The sequence below is a fragment of the Poecilia latipinna genome, unplaced genomic scaffold (genome assembly GCF_001443285.1).
Source record: "Poecilia latipinna isolate Pla-1442-1.1 unplaced genomic scaffold, P_latipinna-1.0 Scaffold280, whole genome shotgun sequence".
Classification (NCBI taxonomy): domain Eukaryota; kingdom Metazoa; phylum Chordata; class Actinopteri; order Cyprinodontiformes; family Poeciliidae; genus Poecilia; species Poecilia latipinna.
In genome coordinates this window covers 56,166-78,468 of record NW_015112896.1, presented here as the reverse complement: position 1 = coordinate 78,468, position 22,303 = coordinate 56,166, and the positions used below count along the sequence as shown (strand labels likewise).

General features: G+C 39.0%; 2 protein-coding genes and 1 long non-coding RNA gene across 9 annotated transcripts in view; 2 read left to right on the top strand and 1 right to left on the bottom strand.

The window, feature by feature from the left end:
• Positions 1 to 8,265, top strand: part of acsl1a (acyl-CoA synthetase long chain family member 1a) — a 23,002-nt gene extending 14,737 nt beyond the window's left edge. For 2 of the 3 annotated variants that reach the window (XM_015033817.1, XM_015033815.1), the window contains exons 3-21: positions 737 to 854; positions 941 to 1,005; positions 1,089 to 1,190; positions 1,444 to 1,543; positions 1,632 to 1,807; positions 1,889 to 1,921; positions 2,077 to 2,128; positions 2,241 to 2,314; positions 3,518 to 3,595; positions 5,229 to 5,363; positions 5,488 to 5,622; positions 5,789 to 5,884; positions 6,023 to 6,095; positions 6,229 to 6,317; positions 6,946 to 7,062; positions 7,156 to 7,299; positions 7,405 to 7,506; positions 7,590 to 7,661; positions 7,831 to 8,265. In XM_015033817.1, coding sequence (XP_014889303.1) covers positions 737 to 854; positions 941 to 1,005; positions 1,089 to 1,190; positions 1,444 to 1,543; positions 1,632 to 1,807; positions 1,889 to 1,921; positions 2,077 to 2,128; positions 2,241 to 2,314; positions 3,518 to 3,595; positions 5,229 to 5,363; positions 5,488 to 5,622; positions 5,789 to 5,884; positions 6,023 to 6,095; positions 6,229 to 6,317; positions 6,946 to 7,062; positions 7,156 to 7,299; positions 7,405 to 7,506; positions 7,590 to 7,661; positions 7,831 to 7,971 — 1,902 coding nt within the window. In that variant the 3' untranslated portion in view covers positions 7,972 to 8,265. Of the gene's footprint in view, positions 1 to 736; positions 855 to 940; positions 1,006 to 1,088; positions 1,191 to 1,443; positions 1,544 to 1,631; positions 1,808 to 1,888; positions 1,922 to 2,076; positions 2,129 to 2,240; positions 2,315 to 3,517; positions 3,596 to 3,643; positions 3,722 to 5,228; positions 5,364 to 5,487; positions 5,623 to 5,788; positions 5,885 to 6,022; positions 6,096 to 6,228; positions 6,318 to 6,945; positions 7,063 to 7,155; positions 7,300 to 7,404; positions 7,507 to 7,589; positions 7,662 to 7,830 lie in introns of all 3 variants that reach the window. The other variant, XM_015033816.1, reaches the window with a different exon arrangement.
• A 1,394-nt stretch (positions 8,266 to 9,659) lies between these two features.
• On the bottom strand, positions 9,660 to 17,541 carry primpol (primase and polymerase (DNA-directed)). Of its 5 annotated transcripts, XM_015033812.1 has the most exons (16): positions 17,392 to 17,419; positions 17,244 to 17,305; positions 15,602 to 15,713; positions 15,179 to 15,277; positions 13,957 to 14,170; positions 13,780 to 13,874; positions 13,558 to 13,696; positions 12,638 to 12,785; positions 12,246 to 12,548; positions 11,513 to 11,675; positions 11,319 to 11,413; positions 10,959 to 11,045; positions 10,525 to 10,633; positions 10,366 to 10,442; positions 10,217 to 10,263; positions 9,660 to 10,097 (listed from the first exon to the last, which is right to left on the bottom strand). In XM_015033812.1, the coding sequence occupies exons 5-16, from the start codon at positions 14,128 to 14,130 to the stop codon at positions 9,879 to 9,881; spliced, it is 1,656 nt and encodes a 551-aa protein (XP_014889298.1). In that variant the 5' UTR covers positions 14,131 to 14,170; positions 15,179 to 15,277; positions 15,602 to 15,713; positions 17,244 to 17,305; positions 17,392 to 17,419; the 3' UTR covers positions 9,660 to 9,878. The 5 variants fall into 5 exon arrangements, with proteins under 5 accessions (XP_014889298.1, XP_014889295.1, XP_014889297.1 ...); XM_015033809.1 differs by lacking the exons at positions 15,179 to 15,277; positions 15,602 to 15,713 and having other exon boundaries at positions 12,246 to 12,370; positions 12,452 to 12,548; positions 17,392 to 17,541; XM_015033811.1 differs by lacking the exon at positions 15,179 to 15,277.
• The window catches only part of LOC106948235 (uncharacterized), a 13,065-nt gene continuing 6,790 nt past the window's right edge, over positions 16,029 to 22,303 (top strand). Inside the window, exon 1 of the long non-coding RNA XR_001425134.1 lies at positions 16,029 to 16,348. This is a non-coding gene — a long non-coding RNA (uncharacterized LOC106948235). The remainder of the gene's footprint in view (positions 16,349 to 22,303) is intronic.

Genomic DNA, 22,303 nt, shown 5'->3' with positions numbered 1-22,303 from the left:
CATACCCGCCGGGGGACCTACCCCGGCGTGTCAGGAAAAAACCTGGGTGTTTTCAAAATTTTTTTTTTTTTTTTTTTTTGCCATTTTTTTTCAGTCTGACGGTCTTTTTGCTCACCAGTGTAGCGGACTGGAACCATCAATCTTCAGTCCAGTAATAAGAGTGAACATTCCTAAGCAGCTGGTCTCATGCTGCAGGAATGAGGAGTAGTTTATCTCGCAGCTGGTGAAGTGATCTCTGCAGGAAATTGTTTTCAGGGATCTTTGGATTTCCATCATCCAGGTTTTTCTTGGCTGATATTGATTTCTGGTTTCCTCAAGTCAGTCCTGCTGATCTTATTTGTAAACCAGAGCAGAAAATTGACAAGAAATCTACTGCAGTTTCTTTTATTATTATCATAATTCTATATAACAATATATAAGTGAGAACAAGGGCAAGATTACTCCTATTTATGCAATCCAGTGGACGTTACTTACCGTTAGCTGTGCATCAAAAACACTATTGTTGACTGGAACATCTGAAAGTGGAGTCGGCTGCTAGTTTTGATGCATTCAAAGAACAGAATTAAACAAATCTGATTCCTTATTTGACCAGCCAAAGACGACCAGATTCCGATTGGTGCCTCTTCTTTTGAAAAACGTTGTCAGTTGTTACTGACAAAAAATGTTTATAGTCTTGATTGATCGCAGGGATGCAGGGGTCACCATGTCTCTGTCGATGTTATTTTGCTCTTCTTAGGGGGGAGATCGTGCCAGAAGGTCAGTGCTGAATGACAGCGACGGCGAGTACATGACGCATTATTACAGCGACGCACAGACAATATATGAGGTGTTCATGCGAGGACTCAGGGTGTCAAGTGAGTTTCTGTGCTATGATGTTGACTCTGCAAACGCCTGAAGAGACCGAACGGAGTCAGGATGCCACCTCTGTTTTCTGTGGTAGATAACGGACCTTGCCTTGGGTCGAGGAAGCCAAACCAACCGTACGAGTGGCTGTCTTATCAAGAGGTAAGCTGCAGAGTGCTGCTGAAAGGAAACGCCTGCTTCAACTCAAATGTGTTTTTTTTTTTAAATGCCCTGTTTCTGACAAGGTGGTGGACAGAGCACAGCACATCGGTTCTGCCCTTCTTCACAGAGGTCACTTTCACACAGGCGACAAGTACGTCGGCATCTTTTCACAAAACAGACCCGAGGTAACGCACATGTTTTTTGTTGTTGTTTTTTTTTTATATATATATATATTAACAAGCCATTGCTTTTGTCTGATTTCCATTTGATATCAGTCTTCTTGTACATGCAACAATATCTTAGATTTAACTTACTTTCTCTCCATCCGTCTTTACACAAATAGTTGCATGTTGTGCTTCTGACACGGCAGGCTTTCTTCAGTGCAATAATCATATTGATTTAAACGCATCAAACCCATCTGCTCTGTTTTTGCCACAGTGGACGATTTCAGAGCTGGCCTGTTACACGTACAGCTTGGTTGCGGTCCCGCTGTACGACACGCTCGGCACAGAGGCCATCGGCTACATTATTGAGAGAGGTACAAACTAATTCCCCCATCGCATGCTGTGAGCCAGGAACTGAAAAGTTCAACCACTCCGCACGTGTGGTCTCCGTCTCCGTTTCAGCCACCATTTCAACAGTGATATGTGACGTAGCCGAAAAGGCTCGGATGATTCTGGACTGCATCAGCGGCCAGGGAAAGACCGTGAAGACCATCGTTCTCATGGAAGCTTTCGACAAGGAGCTGGTGAGCCGAGCAGCGCAGAGCGGGGTTGAGATTCTCAGTCTGAAGGAGTTTGAGGTAAGGGTCTGACTTGTTTCTGCTCCATAAAATAAAAATTTTAACTTCTCCACTTATGTTGAGAGATTTTTGTTTTTTCAGGCCATCGGTGAAGCTAATCTTCAGAGACCAACGGTGAGTAGAAACAGCGCAGATCCTCTGGCCTGACAAACAAGACGTGGCTCCTGATTCTTAAGATGCTAACACTGTTACTAAAACTCCATCTATAAGACATTACCAATGCACACTTTGATCCAAAAAATGAGCAACATCTGTCGTCTTAACTACAGCCTCCCAAACCAAATGACCTGGCAGTCATCTGCTTTACATCTGGAACTACAGGTAAGCCCAGGAAATCGGGCTACTTGGATGCTTTTCAAACAATAATTTTTTTTTCCCATACTACAGGATGTGTTTTCTCTATTTTTCCTGAGCTTTTGTGTTTTTACTGCAGGAAACCCTAAAGGTGCAATGCTTACTCATGGAAATGTAATCTCCAACACTGCAGCGTTCATTAAAGTAACACAGGTAAAAAAAAAAAAAAAGTCACCTTCGAGATTTTCACCTTTATTCCTCTCGGAATCTGACTGATGACAAAACTGAGAATATGTCCCTGTAAAAGCAGAATTTTTAAGATTTTGTCACAATACAGAAAAAAATATTCATGCCTCTCAAATTTTTTTTAACATTTTGTCACATAACAGCCAAAAACTTCAATGCATTTCAATGGGAGTGAAACGATTTTAAGTGATATGCCAACAAAGTAGTGCATAACTGTGAAGTGGAAGAAAAGCTATACATGAATAAACACATTTTCTGAAGAGCAAGAAACACAGCAGACAGATTACGGACAAAGTTAGTTGATTTCACATTTTAATTCTCTGCAAAGCTACCAAGACATGTAGCTTCACCAAGCAAGGAGATCATTAATCACTGAAGACATTCATGGTAACTATGGGAAGCACTCCAGAGTTCCACCACTACTCAGGGTGGGGCGCACCGTGGAAACATGAAAAATCATTCTAAATATAGTAATCATAGCAGCAACGTGCTAAAAATAAAAATATGTAAGGCATCTCAATAGATTCAATACAAAAGTAGTGTTTCTACTCAAGGAGCATATTAATTTCCCGTCACCAGTCTTCCCGTGGTAGATCCTGTCATCCCGCCTCCCGGTGGATATTATCCCTCAGTCACAAGCTTGGCCAGAATCAAGAACGTTTAGAGTAGGAGTTTCTCATACAGCGCACAGAACAGGGACCGAATGGCCAACAAGCAAAGCGTTGCGACATCATGCGCAAAGCATCGTTTACTTGGTGAAGCACGGTGAAAGCAGCGTCGTGCTCTGGTAAGAGAACCTTCTGCAGACATCAGAAAAGCAGAGGCTGTGGAGGAGGTTTGTTCCCAAAAGGTGCTGTCAGAGCTACGATCAGATGTTTTAGATCAAAGCATATTCATGTTAGTCTCTGCAAACTTTTTCATAATTTTAATAGTAAAAAAAAACAAAAACGTCACTCCACTCTATGCCTATGCACTGCATTGTGTTTTATCGTCAAACATAACGGAACAAAACATCAAAACTTTCCAGGGGCATTAACACTTTTTGCGAGGCGTTATTAAGTGTAGATGGATTAGTTTGATGCTATTTGTCTCTGTCTGACCTTCTCTGATTCCCTCTCTATCCTGCGCCCCTCCACCGCCCCCCTTGGCCCCATGTGACCTGTTGCCCAGGACACACTGAAGCCCAGTTCCAAAGATGTGCTAATCTCCTTCCTCCCTCTGGCCCACATGTTTGAGAGGGTGGTGGAGGTACATTACCTGAGTGACCTGCATGTGTTTTCTCTGTGTCCCCTGCAGATACACAGCATGCTGAACCTCCATGACATTCATATATCCTATCTCCCGCTAGCTCACATGTTTGAACGGGTTGTGCAGGTATGTTGTGGACCTAATATACTGTATTTGCAATATTTTATTATTAGTGGAGAACTACTTTTAGTTTTATAGGAAGGCAAAAATAGCCTTTTTTTTTTTTTTTTTTTTTTATCCTTTTAACCACCAGCGCAGACATTTGAAGTCTGTTTAATTTACTCTTGGGGTCAAGAAAGTGTTTTTGAATTGAAATGAATTGAAAGCTTTTACATTCTGGCAAACGAAACATCGGCGTGAGAGCGAGCAAGCAAATAGTTTATATGCCACTTCGCATATTTAAAAGAGATGCAAATGAATCATGTTCTTATGGAAAAGATGTTGGTGAAGAGTTTCGCACTTCAGGTGTAGGAGATCAAACAACTCTTGGGAAGAGAGCAGAATCACAGGTCAGCCGCTGGAGGACATGTTTAAGAAATCAAACATTCTGCCATTCAGAAACTAGAAATAGTTCTAATAATTCTGACAAAACAGGAAAAGATTTTGTCATTATTCAACTCAAGGTAGTGATGTGAAGAAAACGGTTAATGCGTCTTTTCGTCCAGTGCACGCAAACAACTTTTTCCAAGCGTATATTTACTCGAAATTATGGAACCTTGAGAATCTCATACCAGGCTGTGCTCACTGCAGACCCACTGCTTTGTCTCCTGAATGGGAGGATGTCAGCTGTCAGCCAGTTGGCATACACAGCTGCATTTGAAAATGCTGATATGGAGCAAGTTAAAACAAAAGCAGCAGACCCTTACTGCACCACATCAGTGACCAGTTACTTTCCTTAACTTCCAGGCTTATCTTGAGCAACAAACCCGTCCTGTTTTCCAACGGACAAACGTTAAGAGGAAAACGCAGCGATGTAACCATTTGATGCAGCTGCCTCTCAGCTCTAAGCCGTGCCGGGTTAATTGCTTCCTTCCCAAGCACACCACATTCGGTGCATCCTCACTCGCTCAGCTGGCTGCCTTCTCCGGAGCTTCATGTGCAGCTTTTGATGCCTAAGCTAAATTGGATGATTTTGTCCAATAATCAGCTTTATTGGACAAAACTGTGTGTGCAAATAAGGAATTTGACTTCTGTTTCAAGCACTCACAGCGCGTAGACATTAAGGAGAGATGCATAAACTTTGCAGGAAGTAAAACAAAGGTTAAAAGGAACAGTGCATACATGTATGATGTGTCTGCACAGCCATGAGGTTTCCCCATTGTGCTGCTTTTCCTGAACCATTAATAGTATCTCTTTGCTAAATGAGGTTTTATTTTACCATGAGACCACCTGAACAAAACTCAAGTAAACTGTATTCTTCACAAGTTCTCAAGTGGCTGCTCTAAAACTTGTGTCAGTGCTAGCGTTTACTAACAGACCGAAGTTGGGTGTGATGGAGTAACGCCATTAAGTGTTTGTCCTCAAACATCAAGCGATAAGATCACAATTAATTTGTAGAATGCTGCCTTCTAGTGGCCAAAAAAAATGTAGTTTTGATTCGCCGTAGAAATAAGTAGCATGTTTTCTTCGTCAGGGTGTCATCCTCATCCACGGTGCGCGGATCGGCTACTTCCAAGGCGACATTCGACTCCTAATGGACGATCTGAAGACTCTGCAGCCAACGGTTTTCCCCGTCGTGCCGCGTCTCCTCAACCGCATGTTTGACAAGGTCAGACGACGCTTGATGTTTCTTCTGTTACTCTGCCTGGCCTTTACTTATCCGCCGTGTGGCTCTATTTAGTTCATTTACCCCGATGATGTGGAGAACTTGAGATGTTCTCATTTCTCGACAGGTGTTCAGCCAGGCCAACACACCCCTGAAGAGATGGCTGCTGGATTTCGCCTTCAGAAGGAAGGAGTCTGAGCTGAAAAACGGGGTGATGAGAAAGGACAGCATGTGGGATAAACTCATCTTCAAAAAAGTGCAGGTTAGAAAGTAGACGCATTTTGCTCTCCTGAAACCGTATTCTTTAAAAGCGTTTCACCAGGTCTAAGGTCACAGCATGCACAGCGCAACGTAAGCCTTCTTGATCAACAAACTAAGGTCACGTTCTTTCAAACATTTACACTTCAGCACAAATTTAATCTCCACAGATGAGCCTGGGCGGTCGAGTCAGACTCATGATCACCGGAGCAGCCCCCGTCTCTCCAACCATCCTGACTTTCCTACGAGCCGCTCTCGGCTGCCAGGTCAGTCAAACTCATCCTGGACAGATGTATCATTCTGATAAGTGGTCCATGTAAATATTACTAATAACTGATATCACTATTTATTGATCTACTGAAGTTCACTTGGCTTCACGTCACCACTGACATCTTTTCTTGCAGTTCTACGAAGGCTACGGCCAGACCGAATGCACGGCTGGGTGCACCATGTCCATGCCCGGAGACTGGTCAGCAGGTAAAAGTTTTGGTTTTCAGAAAGTGTTGCTTAAACTCTAAATAAGGAGGCCCTGTTATGAGTTAAAACGTAGCATCCGAGGTCAGGAACGTGCAAACAAAAACGAAAATAAACGTAAATGTCGTGTCCTCAGGTCACGTTGGGCCTCCTCTGCCATGCAATGCGGTAAAACTAGTGGATGTGGCAGAAATGAATTACCTGGCAGCAAACGGAGAAGGAGAGGTGAGGATCAACCTGGTATCAGCCAGGCTTTTTACTGGCAGATACCAATTTCCAGGATTCTCTAAAATATGATCTACTGATTGCCATATTTTTTTTTTTTTTTGCCTTGAAGACTGTAAAACATACAAACTCATTTGTGTAAGCTTTGCTTTAATTCACCTGTTGAGTTTAGTAGCTATTGACCATTAAATCTCAATGATGGAGATAAAAGTTCTAACAGATTATGAACGAACTGCAAGATTATTTCCATTTATGTAAGTCCAAAGCCAAAGTGCATCAAGGTGCACACTGTTGGTGGAGGTATTTGTAGACCAAAATGGTGGACGTTCTCAGTTTTGGTGGATTTAATGAATAGGAAAAATCTTAGGCCTGAAAAAATCAATTATGATGGGTGCATTGAAGCATTGTTTTTTAGCATACTCGTATAGAAAGAAATCAACATAATCTGTGAAAACAGAAGATACCATAAAGTAGGTGTAGTTGGATCTGGTGAATAGATTAAAGAAGTAGTTGTTTGTTACCTGATGCTTTGTAGATTTAGACAAAATTGTCTTAAATTGAGTGTGGAGAAGGTGACATTTTGCCTTTTGTCGTGATATTTCGATCTGTAACCTGTGTGTCATTGCAGGTGTGTGTCAAAGGATCAAACGTATTCAAGGGATACTTGAAAGATCCTGAGAGAACAGCAGAGGCAATCGACAAGGATGGATGGCTGCACACGGGCGACATTGGGAAATGGCTTCCGGTGAGCAAAAAAAACGCAGTAGCAACATAAAATTACGATTCAGACAATGCGGGAAGTTTTAAGCTATAAAAATGCGTTTTGGATTTGCTGCAGAATGGCATTCTGAAGATCATTGACAGAAAGAAACACATTTTCAAGCTGGCCCAAGGAGAGTACATCGCCCCGGAGAAAATAGAGACCATCTATAACCGCAGCGATCCAGTGGCTCAGATATTTGTTCATGGGGATAGCTTAAAGGTTAATTATTCATCCAGATCCATTACGTTTGAAAGAAATTGACCTCTTTTTGTAATGCTGCAACTATTTTTGCTCCATTTAATTTTTGTCTTTCTTGTATTTTAGGCATGCCTGGTGGGCATAGTGGTGCCGGATCCAGACTTTTTACCTATTTGGGCCAAGAAACAAGGATTTGAAGGATCCTACCTTGAGTTGTGCAGGAACAAGGTTTGATTTAATAAACACTGCTGTCTAATCGCACAACTCTAGATTTCAGGTCTGACATGTTTTGTTTGTTTTTTCCATTTAAGGATGTAAAGGCAGCCATTCTGGAGGACATTTTGATTTTGGGCAAAGAAGGCGGATTAAAGTCTTTTGAACAGGTATCTAATGTTAGCTAAAATATTTCATCAAATGTCAAAAAACTTTGTAGAAGTGACGCAGCAACATATTTCACCAGTTTGAATCGACATGAAAGCAGCCTTTCAAGAAGCTGTAGAACAAAAGGGAAACCATCTGCTCATTTATTTCGACCCGTCTGTTCCTCTGTAGGTGAGAGACATCGCATTACATCCCGAGATGTTTTCTGTTCAAAACGGTCTGCTGACCCCCACCCTGAAGGCCAAGAGGAACGAGCTCCGGAGTCACTTCAGAGAGCAGATTGACGAACTTTATGCCAAAATCAAGATGTGAGCTGGAGCCGAGTAACTACCACAGCATGGCCACGCAAACAACCGCTTCTTGAGAGGATTCTGTGCATTTTGTCTACCTGGTGATGATTCAAGTAATTTTGTAGTCGTGTCAAACAAATAGGGGCAACGGATGTCAACTTAATAGCTGAAAAAACGCACAGTACTCTTGAAAATAGAAACCTGAACTTCTCATGCCTTCACTGCCAGAAAATTTCAGCAACTAAAAAAAAAGTGTAGACTTTTTTTTTTTTTATTCTCGGAGAAAATACTCTGAAGTGCTTTTACATTGACTCAACCACAACTATTTATATGCCAAGCTATTTAATGATTTGGTGAGCTATTTAAGTTGGTATTTAATGTGATCACCATGGCTGTAAATAGTTTTTTTTCTTTTAGCTGAAAAACTATATTTGTATGCAGAATAGCATGTCTGAGACTCTGTAGTTATAATCTCCTGCATTCCCGTGTGTCTCAGCATTGAAGGCTGAAGGGTGGAGTTGGTTAGGATGTATAAAGAGAAGTTTGGTCAAGAACCTGTTAGGGTTCATGTGCCTTTGTTTTTGTATAATGCATGTAAAATAGTCAATGTAGCTGTGTTGTACAAGCAGAGACGTCTCTTCTAAAAAAAAAAACAACAACACATGAGTGACTTAAGATGTTAGTCATGATTAGCACAGAGGTTTCCAAAGATCAGGTTTGAAGAGGTTGAAAACACAAAAGGATAAAACAGAACGTCTTTGCTGTAATATGATCAGCAAAACATTTCTCAACATGTCACTTAAAGAGCTTGTGCTGCTTCTGACCTTCCTCTGCTGCCAAAAAATCAACTATCCTGGCAGAAAAACAAACCACATAACTTGAAGCACAAAACAACAGTATCTACTTTTTTGAGGACTGATAGCAAAATGCAGTGGATCAAAATTTGCCGTCTTTGTAAACGTTCAGCTCCTCTCATTCACACACAGAAGTATGGAAACGCAGGATGGTAGCATTAAACCAGTTAACTCAAGACAACACGGTTCACCTCAACAGCTTTACTGATGAAATGTTTTTTAATAAGGAGCATAATTTCTCTTTTAATAAGAGAAATTATAAACTGAAATATCTCTAAAGGAAGGGATTTATAGCATTTCTTTTCATTGTTTATTTTGAGTTGGTGAAATTGGTGAAAACTTGAAATTGTGGTAAATTTTAAAGATGTGCTGCTAATATTTGCTAAAATGGTACTTTCCTGTATCAAGTTTAAAGTTTTATAAGAAAAAAATATATATATATATGCCACAGGTTTCAAGATGAAAGTTTTTTAAGCTTGTATATATACATATATATATTACACGTTTAGGAGGATGTTTTTCTCTTGTGGTGATTTTCTGGAAGACATCATAGTTAACTCAGAAGTCTCTGCGTGATGGTCTGACATCTTCAAGCTGCCTAAAAAACAAAATGTCTAGTTTCAATTTAGAGCCGTTCTCTGCACAGCTCAATATATCGTATCTCTTTGACATTAAAAGCTCGTTTTATGTCTCTTGTATAAAAAATGGGGTGGGTGGGGGGATGAAATTTTCTTTGAAATCATTGGATTGTTGTCAAATAAAATATCTTCTTTCAACATTTTTGTGAAGTTCTCTGTTGTGTTTATCATTTTATAGGACACTTTTTGTTTATAAATCTATAAAACATGCAAATCTGTTTGGACTTCAGAAACATTTAATAAACAGATTATTGCACATTAATTAAGTTATAAGAACATTAAGGTGACTGCAGTATTATTATCTTACAAATATGTGCATCTTTTAATAGCATTCTACCACCATTTATTTATCCTGAGTGAAAAAGTTGTTTTAAACTATGATTTGTTTCGGAGCACGTTCTGCTGTGGCGACTGGAAACGCCGATCTTAGTCGCCCGCTAGGAGTCAAAGTCTGCCGCACATGTGAGAAGAAGCTCATCTGAGATCTCAGTACTTCTTTGTTCAAAATCATTCAGGCTCTTCAAAAATTCTCGCTCGTCCTGCTCGTCTCCCCACACTTCAGGAGTCGCCTCTGTCGGACGCATGGAGCTGCTCGGGGCCTGGCTGGGTTCAATGTTGCCAGTGTCGTCCATTAGGTACGCCTGATCCTCCTCGTCCTGTCAGAGAGAAAGACAGCAGACATGCTAAATGTGATACAAATACAAAAAGTCTTTCGCTTTTTTTAATTCATTTGCTGTAACACAGGTTGATGTAACACAGGTTGATGTAAACTCACCAGTGTCAGGATGTAGCTGACACAGATCTCTTGTGGAAGCGGGAAACCTGCAACAGAAAATGCTTCCATCACCTCTTTACAACTTCTTCCTTCATAGATAATTTTATTTTGAAATTTTCCATCCCAAAACAAGTAAGTCTGAAGCATACTTGAGGACCTGAAGTTCCTGCAGTCTGGATCATGACACTTCTGGTACCAGACCTCCTCTTTAAGGTCCACAACAATCCTGCAGAGAAGGAGGCGGCCAGATGAGAACAGCAGCAGCCCCCAGACAGCACTCGGAGCTGGAAGCAAGGTGTCACACTTACATGATGTTGTTGCTCTTATGGAACCTGCTCACGTTTTCACACCAGCGGTATTTGGCAATGTCATAGACAAGAAGTTGGTCTGCAGCAAAGTAGTTCCATCGTCGAATGCCTGGTGAGTTTAGGAAGACAGATTCAGAGATCTGGGCCTCAAGTTCGTCCCTGACGACACGGTAACAACTTAATGCTGAAAAACCTACAAAATCCTTGAATTATAACATAGTGGTGCAAGGTATTATTCCTGAAATTATAAATCAATCTATAATAAAAAACTAGTTCAATTTAAGGGATTAAATTGAATTTCTGATCAAATGGAATTAGCAGAAATTCAATTTTCCAAAGATGTGTAGGAAGATTTATTTTTGCTGGGGGTTTTTTTTGTTATTATTTGAAAAGTAAACAGGTTTTTCAGAAGTGCTTCTTGTGGTCAGACTTACTTCCCTGAACCCCATCCTTTCTGACCAAAGTAAACACAAAGTTGTCCACTTCTTTGTAAGGAGAGGACAGGCAGCCAGAAAATGTGCCTGTCAGGAATAAAAAAGCAGTTTTGAGCGAAAGCATTCAAAGTAATTATACATAAAAAAAAATAACACTTTGCAACGTTTGCACAATGTATTCATGTAAGCTAGAAAACTTCTATGAGATGTAAAACAAGGAACATTTACCATTTTGAAGAGGAAAGAAACTATCACAGACTTTTCAACTTCACTGTTTGGCAGACGTTCGACACACAGCAGTGCGTAATGATTTGTGTGATATGGAGAAGAGAAATATTGTTAAATTAAGTTTGGCATTACCTTGATTTGAATCAAGTCCCTGCTGACTTTGTGCTCTTGGACTTGTAACTTTTGTTTCTGGGGCGTCCCATGTCAGAATCCTCTGGCCTGTGAAACTAATAAAAATAAATAAACAAAACCGACAACCGACTAAACGACAACCACTTAAAAACTGAGATGTTTAAGTTTGAAACATTTCAAAAGCTCAAATGTACCTGACATTACACACTAAAGATGCCAGGAAGACAGTTTCCTCAGCAGACTTTTCTTTAGCAGGTTTGGCGGTGAACTGGTTGTCTTCAGCCACGGTGAATGCTGCGTTCCTCCCCACCTTTGAGGACTTGTACAGCCGAAAGTTCCTGTTCTTGGTGTACACACCTGTTTGTGTAAATTCACACAAGTAAAATCCAGACATTTAAGATATAAAACTATTTACAAAGAGTCCACTGACATAAATTTTCCTTAGTCTTATCACTCTAACGTTTATGCATGAGAAGAAATGCAAAAAATGTAACGATGCTAGCAAGATTCTTTTAAAGCTCATTTGATTGACTTTAAAGCTTTTAATGATCATCATCTGTTTTCGCCTTGCAAACCCTCCAGAGCTCTTTGGTCTTCTGGGAAAGGTTTCTTATCACAATCTAATTAAAAACCTAAAACTTGAGGTGATTATTGATTTTTTTTTTTCCCTATTCCTACTCACAATGATCTGAGGGCCACAAAAAGCTTTGATGTTATTAAAACAAACAAAAAGTTCTAATTCTAATTTATTTTTTGCTGTTTCTTGGAAAACTATGTTTTATCTTCATCTGCTTTGTTCTTCTCCACTTAATCCTAAAACCTGATTTTTTTTAAATTAAAAATAATATAAATTGAAATACATTTAATAGTGAGTGATTTGTTTAATTTAATTTTGTTCTTTAAATAAAACACTGTGGTTCGTCTCACCCAGATCAACAAAAAGACCGTCACGACCGTCCTTGTTTTTCACCAGCAGGAAGCTGAGATCTCTCACTTCCTGTTTCTGCCTCTTCCTTTCTGGACTCTGAGCTGGTGCAGAATCAATATTGGTGCTGCAATGAGAAGAAGAAGAATTACACAAGGTTATGACAAGTGGACATTTATTTTTGACAAGTCTTAAAACGAAAACCGACTGTCTGTCGTCTGTCAGTGAAATGTCCCCTTCATGAAGACGGCTGTCGCTTTTGAGCTTGCTTATTATGGGCTGAAGAATAGCATGGATGAATCTACCTAGAAGATAAAAATAATAATAAGGAATATCAGACCAATAATCAAAGAAAAAACCCCATTCTAAAGTCTCCATCTGAGGCTGGACATACCAACGTGGATGTTGTCTTTAAAAGCTGCGTTTTGTAGCATGAAGATAAGATGTCGACTGAACTTTTCCTCCGTGCTGGAGTCCAGGTTCAGCACATTTTTCACAGAGCATTCAACCCCATAAACTTCCACCAACTTGTCGCAGACATACTGCCAGCACACACCAACACAGGCAAATGTTAAGGCAACGTACTCCAGGGCCACTTTATTAGATACTCCCGTTCATCGGCTTGATCAGCCAATCACGAGGCAGCAACTCAATGCTGGGGAAGACGACTTGCTGAAGTTCAAATTGAAGAGGAAAAAAAAAACGGTTTTGTAGTCCGTTTTTTTTTTGGTGTGAATATTTCTGAAACGTCTGATAACACATGACCATCACACTCAATTATTGGTTGGGTTTTATAAAAAAAATATTCAGAAATCTTAAGTTGCATGTACGAGAATGCCAGGAGAACAGGGAGACTGGTTCCACATGACAGAAAGGCAAGAGTAGTGCCACTCGCTACAAATAACAATATGTGGAATAACTGCTCTGAACATACAGCAGGTCAAACTTTCAACCAGATGGGCTGAAGCAGAAGATAATACCGAGAGCCACACTTGTCAGATTCCTGTATTTACAGAAAACTGTAATTACAGGAAAACCCTATTTTTTCCAGAAACTACCCTCAGTTTCCTGTGAGTACACGAAACTGTGATTACAGTTTTTTGCAGGAAACTGAGGGTAGATTCCATATTTGCTCATCAGAATTGAACTGAAAAACATTGAAAAACAATTCAACAATTAACTTTGATTAAAGGAAACATTGTTCAATATAGACAAAACACCATAGAAAGTAGGACCTTCAGCAAATTGCATGATATGAATGTTAACGAGTCTGAGATATCTGATTATTATCATGAGCATTCAAATGTCGCCAACCTGGATGAGCAGGGAAACCATAGACTTCCCATCAGACCCTTTGTTTGAGGGTTTGTGAAACTCCAAGTCAAAGTACAGCTTACACACCGCCCCCTCTGGTATCACCTCATAACAATGCATCAAGGACTGCGGGTACACCCTAGAAAACGTAGAGGTATAAACGGTCATTTAAGATTTTAGTTAGGTAAAAAAAAGTCAAAAACAACAGGAAGTCAGTAGCACCTGTAGTAATGCCACAGTTCGCTGTAACTTGTGACCAGGTAAATCCTTTGACCCAATGAAGCTTTTTCTTTTTCAAGTGCAAAAACATGAACAGCCTGTAAATCGAACAAATGACACGCGTTAGCCGCTTTCGCTCCACGCACAGAGTGAACTACATGTCGCTCGTTAAAGAGGCACCTCTTTAAAGCTGTGAGCGAAGCTGATGGCCAGGTTCTGTCGAGGGAAGAGTTTCCAGACAGAGGAGGGCTGGCACGGCCACAGCCGAGGCTTGTACGGCGTCGTCAGGGGGTTCTGCTGAAACGACTGAGCCAGCCGCTCCACCTTCTTCAGCCGCTCGCCCCACCTGCTCATCCTCAGGTCCTGGTAACCACTTATATGCAATTCAATGAGTCTGCAAAGAAAAAGGAGTTTCTTTTTGCACAATTTTCTGTTTTAACAGCATAATCCCAAAATAAGAAGAAAGCAGAGTTCAAATGGCCTCGGAAGGAAAAGCTAAAGTGTTGGTAAACAATGATAATGTATGGCTTTGGTGAGTTAACATGTAACATTTTGAATGTGTAAAAAACAGATTTTCCTTCAGTGAGAAAATTCACTGTTTTTACTTTTTAAAATGAGACACTTTTAAAAACTTTGATCCTGTCCTCTACTTTAATAACTAATAACAAGACATCAGCAAGACTTAAAGAAGTTTCTCAAATTAGATTTTTTTTTTTTAAATCATTTAGCCTTTTTTGCAGGATTTACCAAGAAAAGTATTCATACCTCTTATAGACCAACACTACGGAGAGCATATTTGTGAAAAAGAAGTAAATGGTAAATGTTTTTTGTTTCTTTTACAAATAAAAATCATTTATATTCACACCTTTTTACTTTCACTCCCTACAATAAAACCCAGTGCAACCTGTTACATTCAAAGGGACCCAATTAGTGTAGTCCATGTGTGAGTAATTTCATAAAGCCAATTGATCAGTGAAGGTCTCAAGAGGAACTCATATTGAAGCATCATGGTGCACTATGTGAAATTATTTTTAAATTAAGCATTCAGTCATGACAATGAAGTACATTCTGGCCATGAAAATACATTTTTTATGAAAATGAATTCTATCAGAAGGCCTGTTAGAAATGGCAACAAAAAAAAGCAAAAATTGGTTTTTAGGGCTGTAACATCCCTCCCTGTTCACCTTCCAGCAGGACAATGACCATAAACATACAGACAGAGCAGCAATTATGGTATGTCAAAGGTATTCCTGCATGAGAAAAACCCACTTAACGTTAAGACCTACATCTATTTGGGAATCAAAGATTGAAGTTCCATCCAATCTCACTAAGCTTTAACTGCTTTGCCAAGAAGAATGAGCAAAGATATCAGTCTTTATGTGCAATAAAGATGGAAACTCACCAAAACACTTGCAGCTGTGATTGCAGCAAAGTGGAGGTTTTATAATAAACACTGGATTAGCATGTAACGTTGTCCTTCTACTTCACTGGGCCGCATTACCTTGTAATAAAATACATCAATATTATTCAATATTACATTTAGCAGAATGTAGCATAAACAAAAAAAATGGCTCAGACACTTTATTTTTTTCCTATTTAAGGTAAATTTCAAGCAGTACTAAACCTACATTTTGGTTGAATTACCTTTGGGGTTGGAAAAGTAAAAGAAAAAAAATAGTAAAACTGAAGTCTCAAGAAGAAAAACTTTCCTCTCAGGAACTACTAATAAATTAACCTGTTAGCTTCAACAGTTTACAGTTTACAGACTCTGCTCCTAGTGGCTCGGTTTGTTACATTAACGCTACATTTAGGAAAAAATGTCTACCTGTTTTTTCTGAGTCTCCTTCCAGCTTCTGTTTATAACTCGGTGTAAACAGATGTTTCTGTTTTGGCGCTTCACAAACCGGAAATGGGCTTTCTCTGGTCGCATGATTTAACTGCAAATATACAACTCAAGTTTCAATCATAAGCTCAACACTATAATCTCTTGTAATGCTAGTAACAGTTTTAGAATGATCAAACTGCATAAAGTTGTATGTTATTCGTCAGTTCAGAGAAACCATAGTGTACATCCCCCTCTCACATACTAGTTATGGAATCGTCCACTAGTACGTTTCCGGTAGAGCTTTTCAAAATAAAATCAACTCGTCTAAAATAACAGATTTCTAACGTTGATCTTGATATCAGCAATTTCGAAAATATTAGTTAAAATTTTTTTTTTTTTCTTTTTTTGCATTTCCTGGACATTTTTGTCAGACATTGTGTGATAGAAATATATTTCTGGGACAAGAAAAATAACTACAAACTCCGAATTTATGTTTTCAGCATAAGTCCTGACACCTCTGAAAATCATATGTAAAAAGCATTAAATTAAATCCATCTTGTATTGCAGAGATATAGTTTCATACTGAAGAATTGAAAAGCGAAAAACTAAGTTTAAATTTTAATCGTGACATTTATCCTCTGTGAGCCAAGACAAAGAAAAGATATGCCATTCAAATATTTTGGGCTAATATGTGTTGATTTTCATTGTCAGGAAATCCTGGCAAAAAAAAAAAAAAAAAAAAAAACAGTTTTGTCCATATATATCTGCAGAAAAATTATAAAAAACAATTGGGAAGATAGCAATGCACAGCATGGTAAGGAAGTATGACTAATGCTTCAAAGCTCACTGAGAGTAGAGACAAAAAGTGGCATGGCTGTTATTGTTGCCAAAACATCTGGATATGTTTATGCTCATCTTGTTTCAAAAAAACTTGGCACAGATCTCATATTAGGGTGTTGCCAGCTAGTTCCTTCCTGCTTGCGTTAAACTGCTGTACGGTGCTGTAGTTGAACATGTTGTACAACTTTAAATTTAAAAAAAGAAAGAAAAGAAAGAAGTGTAGTTGACACTTTGGTATTTTTGCTCAAATTCTTCCCTGAAAGTTGACCAATAACTGCAGAGGAGTTTTCCCCATGGTAGTCGGGTTTCCTTCCACAGGAAAGGGGAGTTGCATCAGTAGATAAGCATTCTCAGAGCTCTGCAGAAATCAATCCCTCCACTGCAGTGTAATATTTGTGGACAGAGCCTTATGAGATAGCTTTGAATTTTTCTTGGACTTTCTTCAGGTTTGTCTCTTTGTACAGTTATCTGCAGCCTGCAAAGAGAAGATCAGATTTTGTAGGATTTGTAGCTCATCAAAAGATCGTAGTTGAGCAATAATCCTGATCGTGGGCGTATAGTCTGGACTGAGTAAAGAGACTTTTCCTTCTGTTACAGCAGTTTGAAGAATAGGACTCTAACATGTTTGGCAGGGGGATATTGCTTTTGGACACACTCATATTCTCATTTTTCTACAGCCAAGTAAGTATTTTTGTCTCTTTCAGGAAACATTAAAAGCAGTCATCACAGTAAAAGTCTTTCATCCTGTGATCATTGATTTTAAAGGTGGTGAGTGATGTCAAACTGGTGGATCCTACCTCACCTGTTATTGACGACCGGTATGATGGATGTCGTAAAGAAGCCTTGGAGAAGTTTACTCCTGATCTATTCAAAGAAGAGTTTGGCAAAAATGAGAAACTGAAGAAAATCTGGAGAACATGTGAAGATTGGAGAAAAAATAGTAACTGTACCTCACAGATCCCTGGTGTTACTGAAGACCACACTTCTGCCCTCTTCATCTATCACTATGTAGATGAACCGTTTTTAAAGGAGCTGAACAATGCAATGGAGACAATGATGGTGAATGTTACCACGTATGAAAAGGACTTCCATTTCAAGGCTCTCCATTTCCTGCTGATGGATTCCATGACGTTGCTGAAGCCAAAGGAGTGCAGAGAGGTATATGTCATCCTGGCAGATGGAGAAAAAGTACCAAAAATAAACTCCAAAGTGAGGTTTGCAAGTTTCACAAAAGTCGAGTCAGATTTAAGGTCTATAGATTTGTACGGCCTAACCATTCTTAAAATAAAAACTTGCTTCTACGTCAACCTGGGGGACCAACTTTGTTTGAAAAATCTTGGTATAATACTCCTATCTCCAGCTGAAGTCTTCACTGTGGAGAGAATAGACAAAAAGACCACTGAAGATGATGACGAATACACAGAAGTTGTTTTGAGCCATCTTGATCTGCAAAGCAACCACAATTGTGTCATGTTTTCAAGGTAAGACACTTTGGGTTTTCATCAAAGTTCAACATTTAACTGAAGTCCATTTGTCACAAATATTCACATTAAAACTATATGAAAACCTCTGATTCCTTGATGAACTCTTTTCATCGGAAAGCATTGTAAATGTGTTTTATAGAAGAATATTTATTTCAGGCACCCATGTTTTTCAGTCATATTCATATAATGAATATTGAAAGCAATACATCATTGTAAGTGCACTGATCCACCAGTGCACTTGCGATCCAATCATGCCTAGTTTGTGGAATAGAATCAAATGTTGCTTATTCTTCAGAAATCTCTACTGGCCTAGCTTCAAAGTGAGACAACAGAAAGTGCTGCTACATTGTAAAACCTAATTTCTTTAAGCTTAATAGAAAACAAGGATTCTTGTGAATTTAAAATGACTTGAAACGGCAAGAATCTCTAACCCCACCTTTTTTTTTGTTATCTCTACAGGTCAGGAGCTGACATCTCCACCCATTTGTTCCTTCCTCTGCTTGTGGCATTGCCTTTATATTACATGTGTCTTTAAAAAAAAAAGGCAACCCAGAAATGCCTGGAAGAGAAAAATAAAGTCCTGCTAATTAAAGAAGGTCTGTTTAGTAACCACAGTCATTTAGTAGAAATTTATCTAGCACAACAATCCTTCTTGGACATGATTACAGTAATAGACAAAAAAAGTGTTCATTACAGAATAAAAACATTTGAAGTTTTCATCATTTGATAATGGATGGAGGAATGTCACCATCCTTCTCTTCTTGTGATCATTAACCCAGGGGTGAAAGTAAGAGGGTACGGTCGGGTACTGCGTACCCCTAAAAGATTTAGCGGGGGTACGCAGTACCTGCAAGAGAGAGGAGCGGCTGTCAGCTGGAAAGAATCAATGGGTTCACTGTGCAGCTGTGAGTGCTCCCACTAATCAATCGTATCTGATTAGTTTTTCAAGAACAATCTAAAACACGACTTAATCAGTTAATATTTTTTTTTTTTCTCATTTCATATTGTTTCTGAACTGTTCGTGCTTTAGTAGAGCAGGGCTGCAACATGTCGATAGCGGAAGGTTTTGAGTCGATCTCGGCATTAGGTGACAAACTGAACCAGCTGAGACCAGCACGTCCTTATCAAAACGTTCGTAACTTTATTATATAACAAAAAAAAAAAAAAAAAATGTTCAAATCAATGACCCAACAAAAATAATAATCTCAGTAAGTATTGTTCCAACAAGGTGTTGCGCAATTCTGTGCGTTTCGCTTCCATAACCTATATAACTAGCAGAGCAGGAGTTTAAAATTAACTAATCAACCACCGCTGTGTTCGGGGAGCGCTTATTAATTATCGCAAAATAAATATCAAGCCTGAAGACCTATTATCATAACGGACTAAATGTTTTTAGCGTAATCTGTGCTCGGCTCGAGGAGTGCAGGCGGTTGCCACGGCAACGGGTGTCCTTAAATGGCATTGAAATAAAATCCAGTCCAACATCTGGTTTGAGTGAATCCTCTGGAACCTGTTGGAGGAAAATATCCCAACTTCAGAAGATGAGCTGTTAACCTAACAGAGCTCTGTGGTTCCTCCTATCACAGTATGAGAGTCAGGGTGAGGAAGCGCCATGTTAGGAAGATGAAGTGGAAGCTGCAGGATCTTCAGAACAAACAGGTCATGATGCAGGGCTACTGATTATCCCTCTGTCTTGACACAGGATCAATATAACCAGTTTAAAAGCTAAAATGAATGGTTATATGCCAGACATTGAAAACTGGGATGCACTCCATGCCATGATGTCCAGAATTTAGGTATCATGACATCTCACAGTGTTAACATTGGAGCAGTGGGCTGAGGAAACACAGCTTTATTTTGTAGCAATTCAAGAGCTACCCAGCTTATATCGCTTCGCGAAAAAATTCATCAGCACAGAAACTCCAAAGCACACAAAGAAGCAATTATATATATATTTATAGTTCCCCCAAGAATTTAAAACTACTTTCACCCCTGCATTAACCAAAACCATGTCATAGCGTGGTCCACATTTGATGACAGCTAAAAACATTGGTCAATTGTTGCAAAATGGAAAATGTGACCACAATATATTTCAAATATGGGAAAAAAATTTCCAAGTGGGAAATGCCTGTAGGAAAATGTTGCATGTTGTTCCCCACCTGTGTCACATGAAAATGTTTCCCATACGCGAATGCTGCACATATGGTTTTATTCATTTTTAACGCATTTTTTTCTGTCACATGTGGAATTTTTGTCAACAAGCTTCCACATGTTTCTACGTAATATCATTTCAATATACTATATAAAATACCTGGTTATGTTCCAGCAAGTGAAGTGTATGTTTTTCCAAGTTATACGTTTTGAGAAAAACTATTTCAACTGTGCTTTTTGTCACATGTGAAATGTGTGCCCACATTTGCATGTTGATAAGGTTGTGTGTTTGACTCCAGCTTTGCTCACAATTAGTTGAAGCATCTTTCAGCAAGACACATAAATCCAAGACGCACACCAATCTGAAGACGGTTGCTTGAATGTATGACTGTTTCGACTGTGTTCAGATTACACATTTTACCTGAATAGTTATAGATTTTAGATGCCTTGTGCGATTAAACATGAGCACCACATGTAATAGCAGCAGTTTCACATGTGTTTCACATATGTTTTATATATTATATCTTCAAAATTCACCAAAATTGCATTTGTCATGAGCATAACACGCATTTTTGCGTGTATCACATAGAGTAGAGTGAGGTGAGTTTGTGCCAGTTTTTTACTTGAAGCGACTTTAAAGCAAAGCTGCATCATCCAGTAGTTTTGAGCTAACATCGTGCTAGCTCCATAAACTCATAGAGTAGCCTACCAAAGCAAGAAAACATGTGAAAAATGTTTTCAAACTTGTCCTCAACTGTTCACACACAAAATTAAAAAACCTTAATCCTAACCCATAATTTTATTTTATTTTTTACTTAAATGTGTCTTCATCTGTTGAATGAAGATTATCTTCTTTTTAGAATGAATAAAACAACTCTTTGAAAATGAGAGGTCAAATGACCAATTGCTTATATGTTTCCCTAGAAACAAGGGAAGACACAACTTCCCCGCTGACGTAAATCATCCAACTCTCCCCTATTTCTCATAGTTAAATTTAATGTAAAATTCCCATGAGTAATCACATTCACATGGAAACTTTATATGTTTTTCTTTAGTAAAGATATATACATATATATATATATATATATTACTCTGCCTTTTTTATGCCGTGTATGCCTTTAGTGGGAAATCAGGAAATATTTAAATTCACCAAGGCTTCCTAGATGAAAGATAAAGAAAAAAAAAAAAGACTGATGAGTGACCTTCCTCATATAGCAGGGGGCTATTCTTCTGACAAAACAAAATAGTTATTTTTAGCTGAGGTTACTAGAAGTACACACTGTGCTTACTCCAGTGGCATCTGACTGCAAATGAGATGTGGAAGTAAAAGAAGAAGCAGCTTGTTACAGAAAAGAGGAATTTACCATTTAAGGCATGAACTTAAGGTCACCGAACCCATTTTCTTGGGTTCACTGAAGGAATGTATTTTTTTCTCTTGTGTCAAATTAAAATGAAGCTCTTCACATGGCTGTTATCTTGACTTCTGAAGGAAAATGAAGCTGTAAACATCAGACCCAGGAATATTTTTGGTCACTTTTTGCACTGACAGCTAACACGAAGCCTCTGATGTAATGGAAATCTTCTTGTATTCTTGTTGTGCTTTCTCCTCTGTTCAAGTAAACCACGTTGAATGTGTGAAATTGCTCAAAAATGATTAAAAGATTCAGTGAAATAAAAACTGCTTTAATTATTACTTCAGACTCTGATATAAATGTCACATAGTCTAATGTGAATTGTGAAGGTGTGTGGCGTATTCACCGAATATCAACCCAATTACTTGAATGCTCTTGGTTTTGCTCATGAAGTTGCTGCTAGGTGCAGAGAGGATAATCATGGTGCCTTTTCAACTTTATGTTTCAATTTCACAAGTTTAGTCACTCCAAAGTGGGCGAACAACATGCATTTTTGAAAGTGCATATTTGCTTAGTAGGATAAATGGTATCAGTTCCTTAACTAGCGACTTGCAAATCATAAAAAAAAGCTTTGCGAGTAAAAGCCACACCCTGGCAGCTTCCCTTCTTCTGGTTTACCCTTGCAGTGCTCCTTCTTTTTGATTAAAGAGAAAAGGGAGGACTGCATTCTAGAAGAAGGAGATCAGATTTGCTACAAACTGATTTGTTTTAGAAAATCTGGATCTGGCCTTGCGTATAGTCTGGACTGAGTAAAGAGACTTTTCCTTCTGTTACAGCAGTTTGAAGAATAGGACTCTAACATGTTTGGCAGGGGG